The 20,498-nt window shown below is 47.7% G+C and overlaps 1 protein-coding gene across 2 annotated transcripts; it reads left to right on the forward strand.

Annotated features, from left to right (window-relative positions):
• Positions 1-1,899: 1,899 nt before the first annotated feature.
• Rab19 (RAB19, member RAS oncogene family) lies at positions 1,900-9,777 on the forward strand. Of its 2 annotated transcripts, none has more exons than XM_042677214.1 (4): positions 1,900-2,028; positions 4,918-5,130; positions 6,001-6,184; positions 9,384-9,777. In XM_042677214.1, exons 2-4 carry the CDS (start codon positions 4,930-4,932, stop codon positions 9,650-9,652), a joined length of 654 nt encoding a protein of 217 aa, XP_042533148.1. In that variant the 5' UTR covers positions 1,900-2,028; positions 4,918-4,929; the 3' UTR covers positions 9,653-9,777. The 2 variants fall into 2 exon arrangements, with proteins under 2 accessions (XP_042533148.1, XP_042533149.1); XM_042677215.1 differs by having other exon boundaries at positions 6,007-6,184.
• Positions 9,778-20,498: the final 10,721 nt, after the last annotated feature.

The raw sequence follows: 20,498 nt of genomic DNA on the forward strand, positions 1-20,498 counted from the left end.
TTTGCCATGGGGCTTGAACTCTGGGCCTGGGCGCTGTCCCTCAGCTCTTCAGCTCAAGTCTAGCACTCTACCACTTGAGCCACAGCGCCACTTGTGGCTTTTTTTGCTTATGTGGTGCTGAGGAATCGAACCCAGGGCCTCATGCATGCAAGGCAAGCACTCTCCCACTAAGCCACCTTCCCAGCCCCAACAATTCCTTCTTATATGAAATACAGTCAGATTTTTCCCCCTAGTTCTTTTCTTAGAAAAATGCTAGTTGCCATCCACTACAATTAATTTCATGATTCATTCATAGGTCTTTACCCACAGTTTGAAAACTCTGCACTTATCTGTCAGGATGTTTCTGGTACCATTTTGCTTCCAGTAACACATAGTGCTGTGTAAACTATGCTACAAGTTACACCAGGTGCAAAAGAATCTAGTGGTCATGGGATAGACTCAGAGTTATATGTAATATGTAATATTACATCTATGCCACACTTTATGGGCAGAAATAGTCAGGAAAGCTCAAGTCAGCTCTTTGCCTCACTACCAGTGTAGGGGACTAATAAACTATTTCCTTAGACTCAAAAGTTAACTTTGGCTGTAGGGTAGAATTAGTAAGTCAGCCAGAAATTATGTTCAGCTCTGTCTTCTCCTATTCATTCAAAGTCTCTCAGTGTTGTTTGTTCATTTTACCTTGTTTGATGGCTCCTCAAGGAGTTATTCAAATCCATAAAGTTAAGTCACAGATCAAATCTGGTGCCCGTGGCTCACATCTGTATTCCTAGCTACACAGATCGGAGTCACTAAGACATGAGGATCACAGTTCAAAGCTGCCTGGGCAGAAAAGTGTGTTAGAGTCTTTTTTGGTTGTGGGGCTTGAACTCTGAGCTTGGGCACTATCCCTCAGCTCTTCAGCTCAAGGCAGGCGCTCTATTTTTTTTTTAATTTAATTTTATTTTATTTGAGAACATACTGTACAGAGGGGTTACAATTACATGGGCAGGATAATGCATACATTTCTTACCAAGCATTGCAGCCTCCTCCTTTGTTTACCCTTCACCTCCCTTCCCAGCCTCCCCCCTCCCCCCCGGCAGGCGCTCTATTGCTTGAGCCACGGCACCACTTCTGGTTTTCTAGTGGTGTATTGGAGATAAGAATCTCATGGACCTTCCTGCCTGGGCTGACTTTGAACCTCGATCTTCAGATCTCAGCCTCCTGAGTAGCTAGGATTACAGGCGTGAACCACCAGCGCCTGGCAAGACTCTTTTATATCTCCAATTAACCAGCAAAAAGCCAGAAGTGGAACTGTGGCTCAAGTGCTAAGGTGCCAGCTTTAAAGAGAAAAAGCCAAGGAAGAAGGGAAGAAGTTTGAGCTCATCAGTACACACACACACACACACACACACACACACACACACACAATTATTCAGAGGATATATTGTATACATGTGTGGAAATGTAATAATGAAACCCCTGCAGGTACAACTAATGTATATGAAGGAGAGGGGGGAGGGAGGGAGGGGAGACCAAGAGAGACAAAGAGACAGAAAGGCAGGCAGGCAGGCAGGCAGGCTGGCAGGCAGGAAGGCAGGCAGGCTGGCAGGCAGGAAGGCAGGCAGGCAGGCAGGCAGGTTATGATGCCAAGCATGGAACAGCCAGGAAAATGCAGGATGAAGGACCCACAAAAGGCCATAGAAAGGACTAGGGGTGGCTTAATGCCTTCAGGTTGAGAGCAAGGGTCTGTCCATGCTGTTGGATCTGCTGGGATGAAGGATGCTGGAGGAAAGCTGGCTAGCACCTCACCTGCTGCGCTCTCGCACCCCTAGGCGGCTGGGGCTCGGAGCAGGTGGGAGGAACCGGCTCGCTTTCCTTTCACTTTCTCAGGCCACCAAACCTGACACCTGGGGCCAGAACTACAGTTCCCACCACGCAGCGAGGCAGGAGGAAGAAGGGGCGCCGAGGGCTGCGAAGGAAACCAGGAGAATAAGAAAACATTTACCTGCCTGCCTGGCGAGGCCAGAGTTGGAGCCCAGGAAGCCACAGGTGAAGGAGGAGGGCGCCGGTGTGGATGTGCGATGGGGGAAGGGAATGTTGCTGGAGGATTTGCAAGGCATGGAACCCAAAGCAGAGGGGCTTTTGTAGAAATCCTGGGGGCTTACTGGGGAGAAAGCTGAGGACAGGAAACAAAGTTTCAGCTCAAGTTACAGTGATAAAACACCGGAAGTGGAATTAGCTTCCTTCAGTTGAGAAGTCAGACAAATTAACAACAACAACAACAAAAAGAGTTTGGTTGTGCCTCTGGTCTGCTAGAGGATATAGCCATATGTGGCATCCAAAGCCCAGGTTGGATGTACAGATTAGATATCTGTGTGTATTTTAACTTGTGATGCTATAATGTGTGCATGGTGGTGTGTGTATGATGGTGTGTGTGTGTGTGTGTGTGTGTGTGTATGTGTGTGCGAACGCGCCATTACTAGGGCTTGAACTCAGGGCCTAGGACTATCCCTTAGCTTTTTCTGCTCTGCTCAAGGCTGACACTCTACCACTTAGCCACAGCTCTACTTCCAGCCTTTTGGTGGTTAATTGGAGTTCAGAATCTTATGGATTTTCCTGCCCAGGCTGGCTTTAACCGGAGATCCTAGGACCTCATACTCCTAGAATAGCTAGGATTATAGGCATGGCCTTTTCATTGGTATTAGAGAAGACCAAAAGAGCATGTGGGGAAGTGAGGCAGGGTGCGCCAGGGCAGGGATAATGGACAGCATAGCAAGTTTCATTTTCAAATGCCATAAGGTTGCATTTACCCTCAGGAGGTATTTGATGAGGAGGCTTAAGTCAGCATCCTGTGAGAGAGAGTTAGCATGTAAGGGATGCTCACCTTCAGGGATCAAGCCATGCTTACATCATAAGAGCTGTCATGAAGAGTATAACTGGACACATGCTGGCTGAGTGAGGGACAACTGACAAGTAGAAAACCCAGAAAGGTCTCAATGAAGCTAAGTGCTGCTGGTTCATGCCTGCAATCCTAGCAGGTTGAGATCTGAGTTTAGTGGTTCAAAGCCAGCCCTGGTAGGAAAATCCATGAGACTCTTATCTCCAATTAACCACTGGAAAACCAGGAGCAGTGCTGTGGCTAAAAGTAGTAGAGCACTAGCCTTGAGCAAAAGAGTTCAGGGACAGTATAGTGGACCTGGGATGGGCTCTGAGAATATAAATTTTTTTTTTTTTGGGTCCGGTTGTGGGGCCTGAACTCTGGGCCTGGGCGCTGTCCCTCAGCTCTTCAGCTCAAGGCTAGCGCTCTACCACTTGGGCCACAGCACCACTTCCAGCTTTTTTCTTTTTGCTTATGTGGTGCTGAGGAATTGAACCCAGGGCCTCGTGCATGCAAGGCAAGCGCTCTACCACTGAGCCACCTTCCCAACCCTGAGAGTATAAATTTTAAATAATCCTCCCAAGTAATTCTGGTAATCATTTAATTTAGAAAGACATTGTCATTAGAAATCTTTGTTATTTTTCATACTATGATAAAACTTCCTACAATGTTTTTTTCTTTGTGTCTGTGCATGTGTATATGTGCCAGTAATGGGACTTGAACTCAAGGCCTCTTGTTCTTGCTTAGCTTTTCTGCTCAAGGCTAATCACAGTTTACGCAGTTTAAGGCTAACCTGAGCAAAAAAGTATGTGATACTGTTATCTCCAATAAACTTTTAAAAAAAAAAAAAAAAACAAGAACTGGAGCTGTAGATCAAGTGGTAGAGCACTAGCCTTGAGCACAAAAGCTCAAGGAGAGTACATAGGCCCTGAGTTCAAGCCCCACAACCAGCACAAAACAAACAAAAGAAAAAAAAATATCTGCCAGGCACTGGTGACTCACATCTGTAATCCTAGCTACTCAGGAGGCTGAGATCTGAGGGTCCTGGATCAAAGCCAACCTGATCAGGAAAGTCCTCAAGAACTCATCTCCAGTTAACCACCAAAAAAACACAAAGTGGCACTGTAGCTCAAAGTGGTAGAGTGCTAGCCTTGAGCAAAAGAGCTCAGGAGACAGTGTTCAGGCCCTGAGTTCAAGCCCCATGACCACCACCACCAGCAACAAAACAACAAAAATCTCATGGACTTTTCTGCCTAGGATGGCTTCAAACCATGATCCTCAGCTCTCAGCCTCCTGAGTCACTAGATTATAGGCGTGAGCCACCAGTGCTTAGCTTCTGGCTGGGCATATGAATTATTCTCAAAACTCTCAATTTCCTGGTCAAGGTAAATGAGTTGCCAACTGGAATAAAAATCCCTTAAGGGCTTCCTGTCAGCCCCTGTCAATGCTTGCATGTTGTCTGGGTGCTCAGGGGTCCTTCAGGTGAAATCCACATTGTCATGTCCCACACTCGCCTCATGCCATTTCCTCTGCCATCATGCTTTCTGGCTCTGGCCTAGGATTTCATCCAATGCTATCTTCTGCTAAATTGGCTGTTCACTGAGCCTGTCAGAAAATGCCAGTAGGGCTAGGCTCTGGTGCCTCATGCCTGTAATCCTAGTGACTCCGGAGGCTGAGATCGGAGGATCACAGTTAGAAGCCATGCCAGGCAGGAAAAGTCTAAGCTTCTTACCTCCACTTCATCAGCCATGGAACTGTGGCTCTAGTGGTGGAGCACTAGCCTTGAACAAAAAGAGCTCAAGGATAGGGCCTAAGCCTTGAGTTCAAGCCCTAATATCAGGACCAATAAATAAGTAAGTAAATGCTAATAGTACCAATCTGAGGATACCAGAAAGCAATGCCAATACACTTCAGGGCAGTCATTGGCCTCTTTCCTCCATCAAGATGCTGGCACTGGAAAAGCTAGGGTCCCCCTCTGTCCTCTTCTTTCCACTGGGTCTCTAGTACCTAGCAGACACTAAGGAGAACGTGGATTCTTTCCTTCCCTGTGTCTATTCTAGGAAACTAGCACCATGCCATTCTCCAGCTCAGCCAGGACTGCCGATGAGAACTTTGACTACTTGTTCAAGGTCATCCTCATTGGAGATTCCAATGTGGGAAAGACATGTGTGGTTCAGCACTTCAAATCTGGGGTCTACACAGAGACGCAGCAGAACACCATTGGGGTGGACTTCACAGTTCGCTCCCTGGAGATCGATGGCAAAAAAGTGAAGGTCAGAGGGGAGGAGGGGGCCTGCCTGTCTTGTAGCCAGAGCTTCCTACATTCCAGCCCAGGCTTATATGCATTGGGACATCCACCTTATAAGTAACACATGAACACAGCTGGACTCTGGTGGCTCATACCTGTAATCCTAGCTACTCAGGAGGCTGAGATCTGAGGATCTCAGTCAGAAGCCAGCCTGGGGCAGGAAAGTCCATGAGATTCTTATTTCCAGTTAACCACCAGAAAAAGCCATTAGTTGGAGGTGTAGCTCAAAGTGATAGAATGCTAGGCTTGGGCAAAAAAACCTCAGGGACAGTGCCCAGGCCCAGTTCAAGTCCTAGTGCATGAGTGCACACACACACACACACACACACACACACACACACTCACACACACCCCCCCACACACACCACACACACACACACACACACACACACACTCACACACACAGTAAAATCAAAGCAGTCCCATCGTATTTCCTTGAATGGAGAGTCTTAAAAGAAGAGCCCCAAAATCTGGCTAAAGGATGACTGAGGTGAAAAAAAAAAACAAAAACGACGGTGGCTCACGCCTGTCATCCCAGCTAGTCAGGAGGCTGAGATCTGAGGATCAAGGTTCAAAGCCAGCCCAGGAAGTAAAGTCTGTGAGACTCTTCTGTCCCATAAACCACTAGAAAACCGGAAGTGGCACTGTGGCTCAAGTGGTAGAGCGCTCGCCTTGAGCTGAAGAGCTGAGGGACAACGCCCAGGCCCAGAGTTCAAGCCCCATGACCGACAAAAAAAAAATAGGGGCCCTTCGGTAGCGGCCTCCTGTCCCTCCGTCCCGGGTGCAGCCGCCAGCAGGGCCCGGGCTGAGCCGCTCCGCCTGCACCCCTCCGCAGATGCAGGTGTGGGACACGGCGGGGCAGGAGCGCTTCCGCACCATCACCCAGAGCTACTACCGCAGCGCGCACGCCGCCATCATCGCCTACGACCTCACGCGACGGGCCACCTTCGAGTCTGTCCCGCACTGGATTCACGAGATCGAGAAGTACGGAGCGGCGAACCTGGTCATCATGCTGATCGGTATGCTTGCTGTGTTTTCTTTCTTTCTTTTGGTCGGTCATGGGGCTTGAACTCGGGCCTAGGCGCTGTCCCTCAGCTCAAGGTGAGCGCTCTACCACTTGAGCCACAGAGCCACTTCGGGCTTTTTCTGCTGATGAGGTGCTAAGGAATCAAACCCAGGGCCTCATGCATGCAAGGAGAGCATTCTACCACTGAGCCACCTTCCCAGTCCTGGTGTGCACTTTTTAAGGGCAGATTTTGCCCCACACCAGTTTCTCATTGGGATCTGGAATGGGTGGGGACAATTCTAAGATGGAAACTCCTGCAAATGTGGGCACAGAAGCTGTGTAGACCACCTAAGAAATACTGCTGGAAGAGCCGGACAACAGTGGCTCACGCCTGTCATCCTAGCTACTCAGAAGGCTGAGATCTGAGGATCAAAGTTCAAAGCCAGCCCTTGGAAGGAAAGTCCATGAGATCTCTTATCTCCAATTAACTACCAGAAAACCAGAAGTGGTGCTGTGACTCAAGTGGTAGAGTGCTTGTTTTGAGCTGAAGAGCTCAGGGACAGAGCCCAGGCCCAGAGTTCGAGCCCCACGATGACCACTACCACCACCAAATACTGCTGGAGTCCAAAGTTAACAGCCCCTCAGATGAACCTGACTTTGAATGACAACACACACTCTTTAAGGAACATTTTTTGGGGGGAGGGTCCGGTCATGGGGCCTGAACTCTGGGCCTGGGCACTGTCCCTCAGCTCTTCAGCTCAAGGCTAGTGCTCTACCACTTGAGCCACAGCGCTACTTCTGGCTTTTTTCTTTTTGCTTGTGTGGTGCTGAGGAATCGAACCCAGGGCCTCATGCATGCAAGGCAAGCGCTCTGCCACTGAGCCACCTTCCCAGCCCCCAACACACACTCTTTAAGAACCTAAGTGAGCAGGACTTCCCTCCCCCCCTCGCCCACCCCAAGGCTCTTGCCTATAATCCTAACTACTCAGAAGAGGCTTAGATCTAAGGAGCTAAGAGACACAGTCTCACAGAGCTTCATGAGTAGCTAGGATTACAGGCGTGAACCACTGGTGCCCGGCTCACTGGGCTATTTTGTTCACAGCTGGTACTGTACCACTTGAGCCATGCCTCCAGTTCTGGCTCTTTACAGATTAACTGGAGATGGTTGTCTCCAACTTTTCTGCTTGGTCTAGTCAAGTAGAGATCCGTTGATCTCCATCTGAGTGCTAGGATTGGGGATTGGCACCAGAGTCGTCTACCCCTCAGTTCTTTTTTTTTTTTTTGGGTCCGGTCATGGGGCCTGAACTCTGGGCCTGGGCGCTGTCGCTCAGCTCTTCAGCTCAAGGCTAGCGCTCTACCACTTGAGCCACAGCGCCACTTCCGGCTTTTTCTGCTTATGTGGTGCTGAGGAATTGAACCCAGGGCCTCAGGCATGCAAGGCAAGCACTCTATCACTGAGCTATCTTCCCAGCCCTCTTTTTTTGTTTGAACTCAAGAACCTCAATCTTGCTAGGCAGGTGCTGTACTACTTGAGCCACACCCCTAACCTTCCCCTCAGTTCCTACCATTCTTACAGAATTGCAAAGGCAGAGAATGACTCTTTTTCCATTCATCTGTGGCTTCATTTTAGTAAAATTGCCTTCAATTACAACTCGCATATTATGGTATAACTTAAAAGTATGCTTTTTAAAAATTTTTAATTTTAGTTTTTGTCAAGGTGATATACAAAGCAGTTACAGTTACAGGTTTTTATTTTTTAAGGTCCTGGAGACTTTATACTTGTATTCTATTGCTTTACCCACACCCCTGCCTGGCTTAAGGGTTTGTATTTTGGGCATCGTGGGGCTTGAACTCAGGGCCTGGGTGCTGTCTCTGAGGTTTTTTGCTCAAGGCTAGTGCTCTACCACTTTGAGCCACAGCAACACTTCTGGTTTTTGAGTGGTTAATTGGAGATAAGAGTCTCAAGGGGCCAGGCACCAGTGGCTCACACCTGTAATCCTACCTACTCATGAGGCTAAGATCTGAGAATTGCAGTTTGAAACCAGCCAGGCAGGGAAGTCCAGGAGACTCTTATCTCCAATTAACTACCAGAAAATCAAGAGTGGTGCTGTGGCTCAAAATGGTGGATTGTTACCAGTGAAAAAGCTCAGGGACAGCACTCAGGTCCTGAGTTCAAGCCCCACACCCAACCACCACCCCTCCAAAAAAAATAAAAACAAAAACAAAAAACAACTCTCACAGGGACTTTTCTGCCCCGGCTTTGACTCGTGATCCTCAGATCTCAGCCTCCCGAACAGCTAGGATTACAGGGGGGGCCCAGCGCTGAAGTTATTTCTGAGTCAGGTTCTTTTTGCCTGGGCAGGCCTAGCAAAGGATCCTCTTATTTACACTTCCCACTGTAACCACAAAGTAGGCACTCTCTACCAACCCCTTTTTTTCTGTTTAGATTTTTTTTTTCTTCTGTTGGGCTTCAATTGTGGGCCTGGGCAATGTCCCTCAGCTCTTCAGCTCAAGGCTAGCACTCTACACTTGAACCACAGTGTCACTTCTGGTTTTCTGGTGGTTTATTGGAGATAAGAGTCTCATAAACTTTCCTGCCCAGGCTGGCTTTGAACTGTGATCCTCAGATCTCAGCCTCCGGAGTAGTGGTGGTAGGATTACAGGTGTGAGCCACAGGCACCCAGCTTGAGATAGAATCTTAAAACCTTTTTTACCTGGACTGGTCTGGAACCACCTATCCAATCTCAGCCTACTGTATAAATGAAATGGCCGGTGCATGCTACCCTACTCAGCTCTTGGTAGGTATAGGGGTCTCCTTAACATTTTGCCCTTGCTGACCTTAAGCTTCAATCCTCTGGATCTCTACCTCCAGAACTGCCAGGATTGTGGGCATGAGCCATAGGTGTCTAGTTTAAAAAAAAAAAAAAAAAAACTTTTTTTTTTTGTTGGTTGTGGGGCCTGAACTCTGGGCCTGGGTGCTGTCCCTCAGCTCTTCAGCTCAAGGCTAGCACTCTACCACTTGAGCCACAGCGTCACTTCCAGCTTTTTCTGCTTATGTGGTGCTGAGGAATCGAACCCAGGGCCTCATGCCTGCAAGGCAAGCACTCTACCACTGAGCTACCTTCCCAGCCCTAAAAATTTTTTTCTTAAAGGTCATTCTGGAGAGAAAACCAGGTTACTCAGTGGGATATCTGTGTATCTTTCACCTGCAGGAAACAAGTCGGACATGTGGGAGAAACGCCACGTGCTGTTTGAGGACGCCTGCACGCTGGCAGAGAAGTATGGCCTCCTGGCAGTTTTGGAGACTTCAGCCAAGGAGTCCAAGAACATCGAGGAAGTCTTTGTGCTGATGGCCAAGGAGCTGATCGCCCGCAACAGCTTGCACCTGTGCGGGGAGGGCGCGCAGCCTGGCTTCCCCCAGGATTCCAGCCCCATTCTCCTGGCCCAGGCGCCCACTGAGAAGACACATTGCTCCTGTTGACTGGTGTCTCCTGGGCGCAACACAGGCCGCTGAAGAGGCTTGCCTCATGTCCCTAGCCCTGCAGGCCTGAATCAGCAGCTCTGCAGATTGGGAACCAAGCGGACACCACCAGTAAAACCAGGAACTTTAGGTAGCGGGTGGGGGCGGGGAGTGGGGGGGGGTCAAGGTTTCTTCTCCCCTTTCCCTTTTGTCTCCTCTACCCCCAATTGTAATCTGATTCCTACTGGATTTTGCTTCTTTACTTGAAAATGAAGGCTAGAAAGAAAGAAAGACGAGAGGAAGGATGATGGAGACCCAGCAGATGACTGTTTTAGAATACTCTAGAACATGTTGTAGCAGCTCAGGCAGGGGGAAAAGGAAAGTCTGCAGTGAAAAACCAAACTACTGTCACCATTTTGTTTCATGATATTTGTATCTCAGGTCTTCATCTTGGAGAAGGCCTGATGACAAAAGCACTGGAAATACTGCTTTGTGAGTGATGATGTACCATCTGAAGGAGACTGGAATTGGACCCCACTTTGTCCTAGATGGGCTGATTCGGTCACCCTAGTTTCCCCATGAGGCTATGAGAGATTTCTCTAACACACTGATGATCTGCTGTGTTAAAATTCAGGTCTGAATTGAAATTATATTGGCTCGTTGCCGACTAGCAAACTAATATGCATGGTTTCCTCTAGGTGTCAAGCAAGCAGCTGGCACCCCACTTCACAACTAAAACTAAAGGAGGGCTGGCGCTCAGTGGTACAACACCTATTTGCCCAGAATGTGCAAGGCCTTCCTTGAGTGGATTCAATCCCCAGCATTGCAAAAAGAAATAATAAAGTGAATAAATACAAAAATAATGACGGGCTGGGTGTGGTTACGGAGGCCTGCAGTCCAGCACTTGGGAGACTGGAGCAGGATCATGGCCATCTTGGCTGTACAGTGAAAGTGATCTCAAAAACAGAAAACAAAAGGCTAGAGGCATGGTTCAGGTGGTACAATGTCTGCCTTAAAGAGTAAAAAGTCTAAGTCTGAGTTCTAAGTCTGGTTCTAAAAAAAAAAAAAAAAGCAGCTAGGCAATGGTGGCTCATGCCTGTGATCAAAATCCATGAGACTCTTTCTTTTTTGTCCAAGACTGGGATGCAAACTTCATGCCTCTTTCTCTCATTGGCTGATGCTCCAAGAGCCACTCCTCCCAACCCCACGTCCATGAGACTCATCTCCAATTAGCTACCAAATAAAATTAAAAAGCTGGAAAGTGGAAGCATGACTCAGGTGGTAGAAAGCTAACCTTCAGAAAAAAAAAAAAGGGTGGGTGGGGATATTGCCCAGGCCTTATGCTTGAGCCCTAGGATTGGCACAAAAAAGAAAAAAGAAAAAAGAAAAAAAAGAAAGAACATCACCTTGCTCACCAATGGGAGGGAGAACAGCATGTGTTTAATATAATTACAGCCTTAAACTATAACAACCTGAGAACAGTTATTCTCTCTGCATGTATCTCAGCTACCTCTGAGACCTAGTCAGCTCCTAGGACAGTGCACTGGGAGGAGGAATGATGCAGAATTCAGACCTAAAGCCCTCCCCACGTTACCAGTGTGCAAACAAGGCCACCCGAGTCCCACCCACCTGTAATTAGCCAGCCTGGCCTTCCATGCCACTCCAAAAACCTTTAAGTACATACTGGAAGAGGCCCCTAAAATCTACACACTAGAGTGTGTGCACAAAGCTCAATAAGGGGCTGGGAGCTGGTGGCTCACGCCTGTAATCCTAGCTACTTAAGAGGCTGAGATCTGAGGATCACAGTTCAAAAGCCAGCCTAGGCAGGAAAGTTGGTGAGACTCTTTTTTTTTTTTTTTCCGGCGGTGGGGCTTGAACTCTGGGCCTGAGTGTTGTCCCTCAGCTCTTCAGCTCAAGGCCGAGCGCTCTACCACTTGAGCTACAGCGCCACTTCCGGTTTTCTGGTGGTTTACTGGAGATAGGAGTCTCATGGTCTTTCCTGCCCGGGCTGGCTTTGAACCATGATCCTCAGATCTCAGCCTCCTGAGTAGCTAGGATTACAGGCGTGAGCCACCAGCGCCCGGCTTCGGTGAGACTCATCTCCAATGAACCACCAGAAAACCGGAACTGGCACTGTGGCTCAAATGGTAGAGCGTTAGCCTTGAGCTCAAGAGCTGAGGGACAGCGCCTAGGCCGAGTTCAAGCCATGACTGACCGAAGGGGGGGGGGGAAAAAAAGCTCAATAAGTAGAGAAGAGGGAGAAGGATGGAAGAGAAGGGGGAAAGAGAAAGAGAAGGGAAAATGAGGAGGGAAAGAAGGAGAGATGGGGAGAGTAGGAGGCAGAGAGAGAGAGAGAGAGAGAATCCGGAGCTTAACAGGTCCCAATCTGCCTGTTGGTTTTTTTAACTGTATTTTTTTTGTCTTTTCTTTTTTGGTACTGGGGATCAAACCCAGGACTTTGCACTTGCTGGGTAGGTGCTTTGCCGCACAGACTGGGCAGTGGGCATGGGCAGACAGGGCAGGAAGGAGATTACAGTATTATTCTCCCAACTCTCCTGTCGCATGGGAGGTGGTAACAATGGAGTTGCAGAAAATTAAATTCTGAAGGGACTTTTGCTGGAGTAAGATGATACAACACCCTGACATTTCATCTTGTTCACTGAGGTCTAATGTATTTCCACATGTGAGGAAATCTGTCAGCCAGTATTTCATTGTTCTCCACTCTTTCTAAATCCCTTTTCAAGATGTCTCTGACAAAGTGACATGGGCAACAATGGTACCACTGTAGCTAACTCTGGAATCTTTCAGCAGTATACACAACCAGAATGGAGCACCAGCTATCAGCTGGCTTTTGAAGAAGGTATTGCTTGTAATTTCTCTTATCTCCAATAAACCACTAGAAAACCAGAAGTGGTGCAGTGGCTCAAATGGCAGAGTAAGTGCTCACCTTGAGCTGAAGAGCTGAGGGACAACACCCAAGCCCAGAGTTCAAGCGCCTCAAAAAAAAAAAAAAAAAAAAAAGGCTCACATACTTCCGGCCTGGGCTGGCTTTGAACTATGATCCTCAGATCTCAGCCTCCTGAGTAGCTAGGGTTACAGGTGTGAGCCACCAGTGCCCAGCTCAAAATTCTTTTTTTCCATATATATTTTTTATTGTAAAAATAGTGTTCAGAGGGCTGGGAAGTTGGCTCAGTGGTAGAGCACTTGCCTTGCATGCATGAGGCCCTGGGTTCGATTCCTCAGTACCACATAAGCAAAAAGAAAAAAGCCAGAAGTGGCCTTGTGGCTCAAGTGTAAAGCGCTAGCCTTGAGCTGAAGAGCTGAGGGACAGCGCCCAGGCCCAGAGTTCAGGCCCCACAACTGGACCCCCCCCCCAAAAAAAATAGTGTACAGAGGGGTTACAGTAACGAGTACGGTACTGAGTACATTTCCTATTGAGCATTGTTACCTCCTCCTTTGTTTTCCCCCTACCATCCTCCTTCCCTCCCCACCTCCTGAACTTCCTCCTCACCCCCGACCCAAAATTGTAAATTTCGTTCTTTTTTTTTTTTTTTGGTCTGGTCGTGGGGCCTGAACTCTGGGCCTGGGCAGTCCCTCAGCTCTTCAGCTCAAGGCTAGTGCTCTACCACTTGAGCCACAGCGCCACTTCCGGCTTTTTTTTTTTTTTTTTTGCTTATGTGGTGCTGAGGAATCGAACCCAGGGCCTCAGGCATGCAAGGCAAGCGCTCTACCACTGAGCCACCTTCCCAGCCCCTGTAAATTTCGTTTTCAACATAGTGTCTTGTGCATCTCACTTACAATGGGTCAACCTGTATCCTTATTTAAGCATTTTGTTATATCCCTTCCCTTCCCCAAATTATAAAAATGTATATACAAGATGCAGGACACTGGAATCAGATACAGTGAAAACAGGGGTTATACTATGGGGTCAGAATTTATTCTTAAGAAGTGCGCTTGCACACCTACTGAGGGCTGGAGGATGGAGCTCAGGGTGAAGAGCTTGCCTGCTAAGCCCTCTTAGATCATGGCCTCTGATCAGATTTGGGTTCCATCGTTAACTGTGCATGTGTGCATGCACACGCTACACACTACACACCGCACACAGGGATCTCAATCCCCGCAATCATGCATCACAGTAGCCTCTCAAGTGCAGCTTTCTCACAGAAGGCTGGGATGTTCAGTCAGCTGGCAGATTGTCCTCCAGGCATCTAAGATAAAACAGATGCTATTACATAACCACCAGCATCACCCCCTGGATTTAAGTCTTAGGTTTTTCTGCCCTAGTTGGTGTGTTTCTGCCATCCTCTCAATCTCAAATAGCTGGAATGGCAGGCACACATTACTTTGCCCAGCTAGGGACTGAGGATGGGTTTAGTATGCTCTTCTACATGGGCTGGCCTACAACTGTATTCTTCCAATTGTCAGTCTTGAAGTAGCCAGGATTACAGACGTAAGCCGTAATTGCCTGGCTTCTTTTTTCTTTGCAGAGCTGAGGATAGAACCCTGGATCTTGGACCCATTAAGCAAATGCCTATCACTGAACTACATCCCTAGCTAAATGAACTGCTAAAGTGCCCAGAATAAAGTGTATACTCAATAAATGGTAGCTATTAAAAAAATCACAAGAAAAGCTGAGAGCCGGTGGCTCACGCCTATAATCCTAGCTACTCAGGAGGCTGAGATCTGAGGATCACAATTCAAAGTCAGCCCGGGTAGGAAAGTCCGTGAGACTCTTATCTCCAATAAGCCACTTTTGGCTTTTTTTTTTCTTCTGCTTATGTGGTGCTGAGGACTCCAACCCAGGGCCTCATGCATGCAATGCAAGGCAAGCACTCTACCACTGAGCCACCTTCCCAGCCCCTACTCAAAGGTTTTTGCTATGACAAAGTAGGAGAAAGAATTGGAAAAAATTGTAAACAAATTGTAAACAGTGCTTCCCATGGTTTTGTTTTTCTCATACTCAGGAGACTATGGGTATTTGGTTTGGGCAATTCTTCAGGAGTTTGAGTGACAGTGCTGTCACTTAATAGTGAAAACCTAGAGCTAAACTTCAACAACAGGAGACTACTAAAATTTTACATAAATTTTAAAGATAAAGCCACATTATTATTTTAATTTATAAGACTTTATTTTCCACAAAACTTAGAATAATTTTTTTTTTTTTGGGTCCAGTCGTGGGGCCTGAACTCTGGGCCTGGGTGCTGTCCCTCAGCTCTTCAGCTCAAGGATAGCGCTCTACCACTTGAGCCACAGCGCCACTTCCGGCTTTTTTTCTTTTTGCTTATGTGGTACTGGGGAATCGAACCCAGGGCCTCAGGCATGCAAGGCAAGTGCTCTACCACTGAGCCACCTTCCCAGCCCAATGACGCTCATTTAAAGTCACAAGTTCATTCTAACTTTCCTGGAGCAAATTGTCTATCATGGTCTATAACATATAACGGTATACACATATACACCATATATGTGATCAGCAGCATGGGGATATTTAGTAGTGGTTCGACCAGATGAGTGGAAGTTCTTTGTTTCTTAAGTCCTGTTAATTTTGTCATATCATCTAACATTTTGGATTTAGCATCCACTTATCAGGGAGAGCATGTACGTCTCTTTGCTCTTGGCTTACCTCGCTCAACATGATTCCTTCTAGCTCCATCCATTTCCCTGCAAATGCCATTATTTTGTCATTTCTAATGAAAGCCACATTATTATTAAGGTGAGAAACATCCACACTAAAGATTGCCAGGCACTTATGGCTCACCCTGTAGTTCTAGCTTCTCAGGAAGCTGAGATCTGAGTTTAAAGCCAGTTTAAAGCCAGCCTGGGCAGGAAAGTCCCAGAGACTGGGGAGGAGGTGAATTTGAATGAAGTACATCATCTGCAGGTATAGAAAACTAGAAATGGTGCTGTGGGCTCAAATGGTAGAGTACTTGCCATGAGCTTAAGAGCTCACAGACAACAATCAGGCACAGAATTCAAACCTCACGACTGGGGGGCTGGGGTGAGGGGAGACAAAAACAAACAAAAAACCTACCCCACCCTACCCCCCAAAAAACAGAAGGGCTGGGATTGTTGGCTTTCTGGTGGAATGCTTGCCTAGCATGCATGAAGCCATGGGTTCAGTACCACATAAACAGAAAAAGCTGGAAGTGGTTTTTAGGATCAAGTGGTAGAGTGCTAGCCTTGAGCAAAAAACAGCTCAGGGACAGTGTCTGAGTTCAAGCCCTGGGACTGGCAAAAAAAAAAGGAAAACAGTCACCAATATATGGCTTAAACAACACACATCAATGGAGTGAATGTTTTGTTTAGTTGTAGGATTTGAACTAGGGGCCTGGGTGCTAACCTGCCAGGGATCCACTTCTAGCTTTATAGTTGTTGATTGGAGATCAGTCTCACAGACTTTCCTGCTCAGGCTTGGCTTTGAACCATAATCCTCAGATCTTATCCTCCTGAGTAGTCAGGATTACAGGCATGAGCCACCTGTGCCTGGGGAGGAGGTAAATTTGAATGAAGTACATCATCTGCATGTATAGAAAGATCCCAGTGAAAGCTCTCTGCTAGACAGGCACACAGGCAGGCAGTGAAGACACACATAGACACTCCTCCCAGTTCCTGAAGGCCAGAACAGCTGTCTGGACTCAGTGTGTCAGCCAGGGCTGTGGTTTCCATTAGAGGTTGGGCTCCTGCTGTGTGTGGGCAGAATTCATTTCCTTGTGGTTGCTGAACTGAGGCCTATGTTCCTGCCAGCTGTACAGCTCCTTGCCACACATGGCCCACAATTCACGGCAGGGTTATTTCCTCCAGTCCAGGTCACCAGCGTTCACAATCCTCTGACTTCCTCTTCCACAGCCAGCCAGACAAAATACTGCATCTTAAAAAGATTAAACCAGGCTCACTCAGGCTTGTCTCTACTTTGCTGTATAAGGAAACTAGCTGAGTACTGGTGGCTCATGCCTGTCACCTTAGCTCTTTAGGAGACCAAGATCTGAGGAGGATGGCAAAGCCTGTCTGAGCAGGAAAAGTCCAGGAGACCAAAAAGCTGAAAGTGGAGCTGTGGCTCCAGTGGTAGAAGTGCTAGCTTGGGCAAAAATGCTCAGGGATGGGCTGGGAATGTGGATTAGTGGTAGAGTGCTGGCCTAGCATGCATGAAGCCCTGGGGTTCAATTCCTTAGTACCACATAAAAAGGCCAGAAGTGGCACTTTGGCTCAACTGGGACAGTACCCAGCCCAAATTCAAACCCAGGACCAGAAAAAATAGTCAATGGAGTGCCTTCCATGGCAGTCACCTTCTGTTTACAAAGGTGTCACATGACATGCAAGATCACAGGTGTTATGTTAGAACTCTTTGTAGCACAGTGAATTTTTGGACATTAAATTTTTTTATGATTCATGGACATGAGTCACTGTAATTTCAGCGCCAGATGGTTAGCATTCCCAAGATTCAACGCTTTTGGTGTTAGTGTGGAGGAACCTTGGCTATCTTTAAAGATCAAAGTCACAGAGATACCAACACTTAAGCCGGGCGCCAGGTGGTTCATGCCTGTAATCCTAGCTACTCAGGAAGCTGAGATCTGATGATCGCGGTTCAAAGCCAGCCCGGGCAGGAAAAATCCGTGAGACTCTTATCCCCAATAAACCACTAGAAAACCCCGGAAGTGGTGCTGAAGAGCACAAGGACAGCGCCCAAGCCTAGAGTTCAAGCCCCACAACCGACAAAAAAAAAAAAAAAAAAAGAGAGCGATACCAACTCTTGCCATGTCCAGTAACCAGTTTGTGATCATAGACCATTACTCATGCAATCTGGAAGGCGTAATCAAATCAAGTGGAAATTAAGATTTTTTTGAAACATGCTAAAGATAGGTATGTGGCCTAAATGATAGAGAACTAGCCTTGAGCAAAAAAGCTCAGGGACAAAGCACCAGTGTGAGCGCGCGTGTGCGCGATCGCACCCACCCCCACCCCCACACAGAGCTTTTTTTAGCTGGGTTCCCAGACTCCGTCTGTTATCCTAGCTACTTAGGAAAGTTCTGATATTCTTTTCTGGGTGCTGTCCTGGAGCTTTTTCACTCAAGGCCAGCACTCTACCACTTGAGCCACAGTACTACTTCTGACTTTTTCTGGTGGCTAATTGGAGATGAGTCTTTATAGTCTTGGCCTGGGTAGGTGGTGAGTGCTTGCCTCTCATGCATGAGGCCCTGGGTTCAGTTCCTCAGCACCACAGAAGCAGAAAAAGCTCTAAGTGGCACTGTGGCAAGTGGTAGAGCGCTAGCCTTGAGCTGAAGAGCTGAGGGACAGCCCCCAGGCCAATTTCAAGCCCCACAACTGACAAGTCTTATAGTCTTAATGGCCATTCCTGCCTGGCCTATCTTGGACCCTCAATCCTCAGATCTCAGCCACCAGCACCCAGCAGTTCTGAGATTCCACCAAAAAGTCAGAAAGCAGATGGCACTGGTGGCTCACGCCTGTAATCCTAGCTACTCAGAAAGCCTGTTCCTCAAGTGGTAGAGCGCTAGACTTGAAGTGGTATTGTGGCTCAAGTGGTAAAGCACTAGCCTTGAGCTGAAGAGCTCAGGGACAGCGCCCAGGCCCAGAGTTCAAGCCCATGACCAACCCCCCCTCCCCCCAAAAAAAAAGCCAGGCACCAGTGGCTCAGGCCTGTAATCCTAGCTATTCAGGAGGTTGAGATTTGAGAATCACAGTTCAAAGCCAACCCGAGCAAGAAAGTCCCAGAGTCTTATCTCCGATAAACCAGTAGAAAACTGGAAGTGGCACTGTGGCTCAAGTGGTAGAGCACTCACCTTGAGCTGAAGAGCACAGGGACAGTTCTCAAGCTGAGTTCAAGTCCCACGACCAACCAAAAAAAAAAAAAAAAGAGGTCAAGCACCTAGGCCCTGAGTTCAAGCTACATAACAGGGAGGCAGGCATGTGTGTGTGCATGCATGCGCGCGTGCGCACACACACTCTTAGACTTGGGACCTGGTGATCCTGTTTTTACATATCAGAAAGAACTTGCAAAAAGTGCCATCCAAACCTGGTAATGTGCTTCCCTAGCATGCATGAGACCCTGGGTTTGATTCCTCAGTACCACATACACAGAAAAGACCAGAAATGGCGCTGTGGTTTAAGTGGTAGAGTGCTAGCCTGGAGCAAAAGAAGCTCAGGACAGTGTCAGTCCTAGAGTTCAAGCCCAAGGCTTGTTCCCCCCCCCCACCCCCCCCCCCCCCCGGCCGAAAAAGGATCAAAGGCCTTGAGTTCAAGACCCAGTATTGGGGTCTTACATGCGTGCACATACACATCCCCATCTCTGAGAGTTACATACATGAGTCACAAAATGGTTATTAAACACACACACACACACATACACACATACACTTTCAAAATGCCAGTTCTATGGGCTCCTCAGCGGCTTTCTTTCTGGGCACTGGGGGCAGGTTCAGCAGACGTGCATGGTGTCTTTCCCAGCCAGAAGTCTTGTGGACCCTGCAATAAGCAAAAAGCTGGGTGGTTCCAGCTGGTCCTGCTTGTTCCCCTATGTCTCTAAGCAGCATTCCTTCCTATTTCTTTTTTTTGTGTGCCGGTACTGGGGGGCTTGAACTCAGGTACCCGGGCACTTGTGCCTTAGCTTTTCAGCTCAAGTCTAGGACTCTACCACTTGAGCCACAGCTTTTTTTTGGTGCTTCATTCCTGATTAAGAAACTCACTAACTTTCCTGACTTCAAACTCAGAGCTTCAGTTCTGTCTCCTGAGAAGCTAGGATTATAGGCATGCACTACCATGCATGGCTTCTTGTACAGTTTCTAGCAGATTCCGTGTGTGTAAAGAAGCCTCTTGCCCCGGCCAGCCTCTACCCCAGGTGCAGGAACTAGTAGTCGTCCTTCAGATCTGCATGTTTCAGAACAGCTCATTTCACAACACAGAACGCCAGCCTTTTTTTAAATTGTTTTATTTGGGAAAAGTGCTTCTTACAAAAGGGCAGCTGCAAAATACAGAGACCTCTGCAACAATGACTTCATTTTTCTTTTTTCTTAAGGTGAAAGAATGGGTGGGAGCCCAGGATAGAAGCAGAGGATGGACACATCAGGACCATCTCCCAAGTTATTTTTAGGAAACAGCAACAAAAATGCAAAGGTAAAATTTCCCACCAAGGAATTCTAACAACTTAACTTTATCCTGTCCCGTGGATCTCCATGCCCTCCCCCTTTCGTGGCGAAGAGTGACTTATGACTGCAAGTCAGTTACTCCACTACAGTAAACACCTTAGAAAACAGTCTACCTGTGAAACTCAGGGGTGGGAGGCAAACACCCACAAGAAACAAACACCAAAACCTGACAACAGAACTCCTCACATGAGGACAAGGGTTCTTCCGAAAGTGCTTGGACCAGAAAAGGTAGACCACAAACATTTAAATTAAGATGGTGCATCCAAGACCCAGCTTGAACTGCTCTGCTGTATGAGTTAGGCAGGTTGTTTGGCCTCTTATGTTGAGTCTCATTTCTCAATGATAGGACAGACAGAGACGACAGAGAGCTAGCACTACAGACACACTGTGTAGTCCCCACCTGCCACACAAGGCTGAAATGAAACCACTAGCCCATGTTGATCCTCTATGGCTAACACTGGATCTGTGGGGATGGGAGCAGCGCCCATCCCCCTCCCACACCAGGCTACGGGGCCTTCACGGATGGTCCTCCACCTCACCTTTCTTTCATGATTTTCCTTGTGTGCCATTAAACAAGAGACCAAAACCACAGGACAGGCTTTGTGGTGGGGATTTGCCAGGTTGGGGACAGAGAGGAAAAAAAACACAGACATGCAGACTTCACTAGAAACCTCGAGAATCACCTTCTGTGTCCATGTCCAAAACAGAAAGCT

The sequence above is a fragment of the Dipodomys spectabilis genome, unplaced genomic scaffold (assembly GCF_019054845.1).
Source record: "Dipodomys spectabilis isolate Male_0828 unplaced genomic scaffold, ASM1905484v1 ptg000034l, whole genome shotgun sequence".
NCBI classification, from domain to species: domain Eukaryota; kingdom Metazoa; phylum Chordata; class Mammalia; order Rodentia; family Heteromyidae; genus Dipodomys; species Dipodomys spectabilis.

What these genes read in the sequence shown, in the direction of transcription:
- Rab19 (XM_042677214.1), top strand. Translation starts at nt 4,930, where the DNA reads ATGCCATTCTCCAGCTCAGCCAGGACTGCCGATGAGAACTTTGACTAC. An exon ending in TCGATGGCAAAAAAGTGAAG is followed by an intron (nt 5,131 to 6,000) that starts GTCAGAGGGGAG and finishes ACCCCTCCGCAG; the next exon opens with ATGCAGGTGTGGGACACGGC. An exon ending in CCTGGTCATCATGCTGATCG is followed by an intron (nt 6,185 to 9,383) that starts GTATGCTTGCTG and finishes TTTCACCTGCAG; the next exon opens with GAAACAAGTCGGACATGTGG.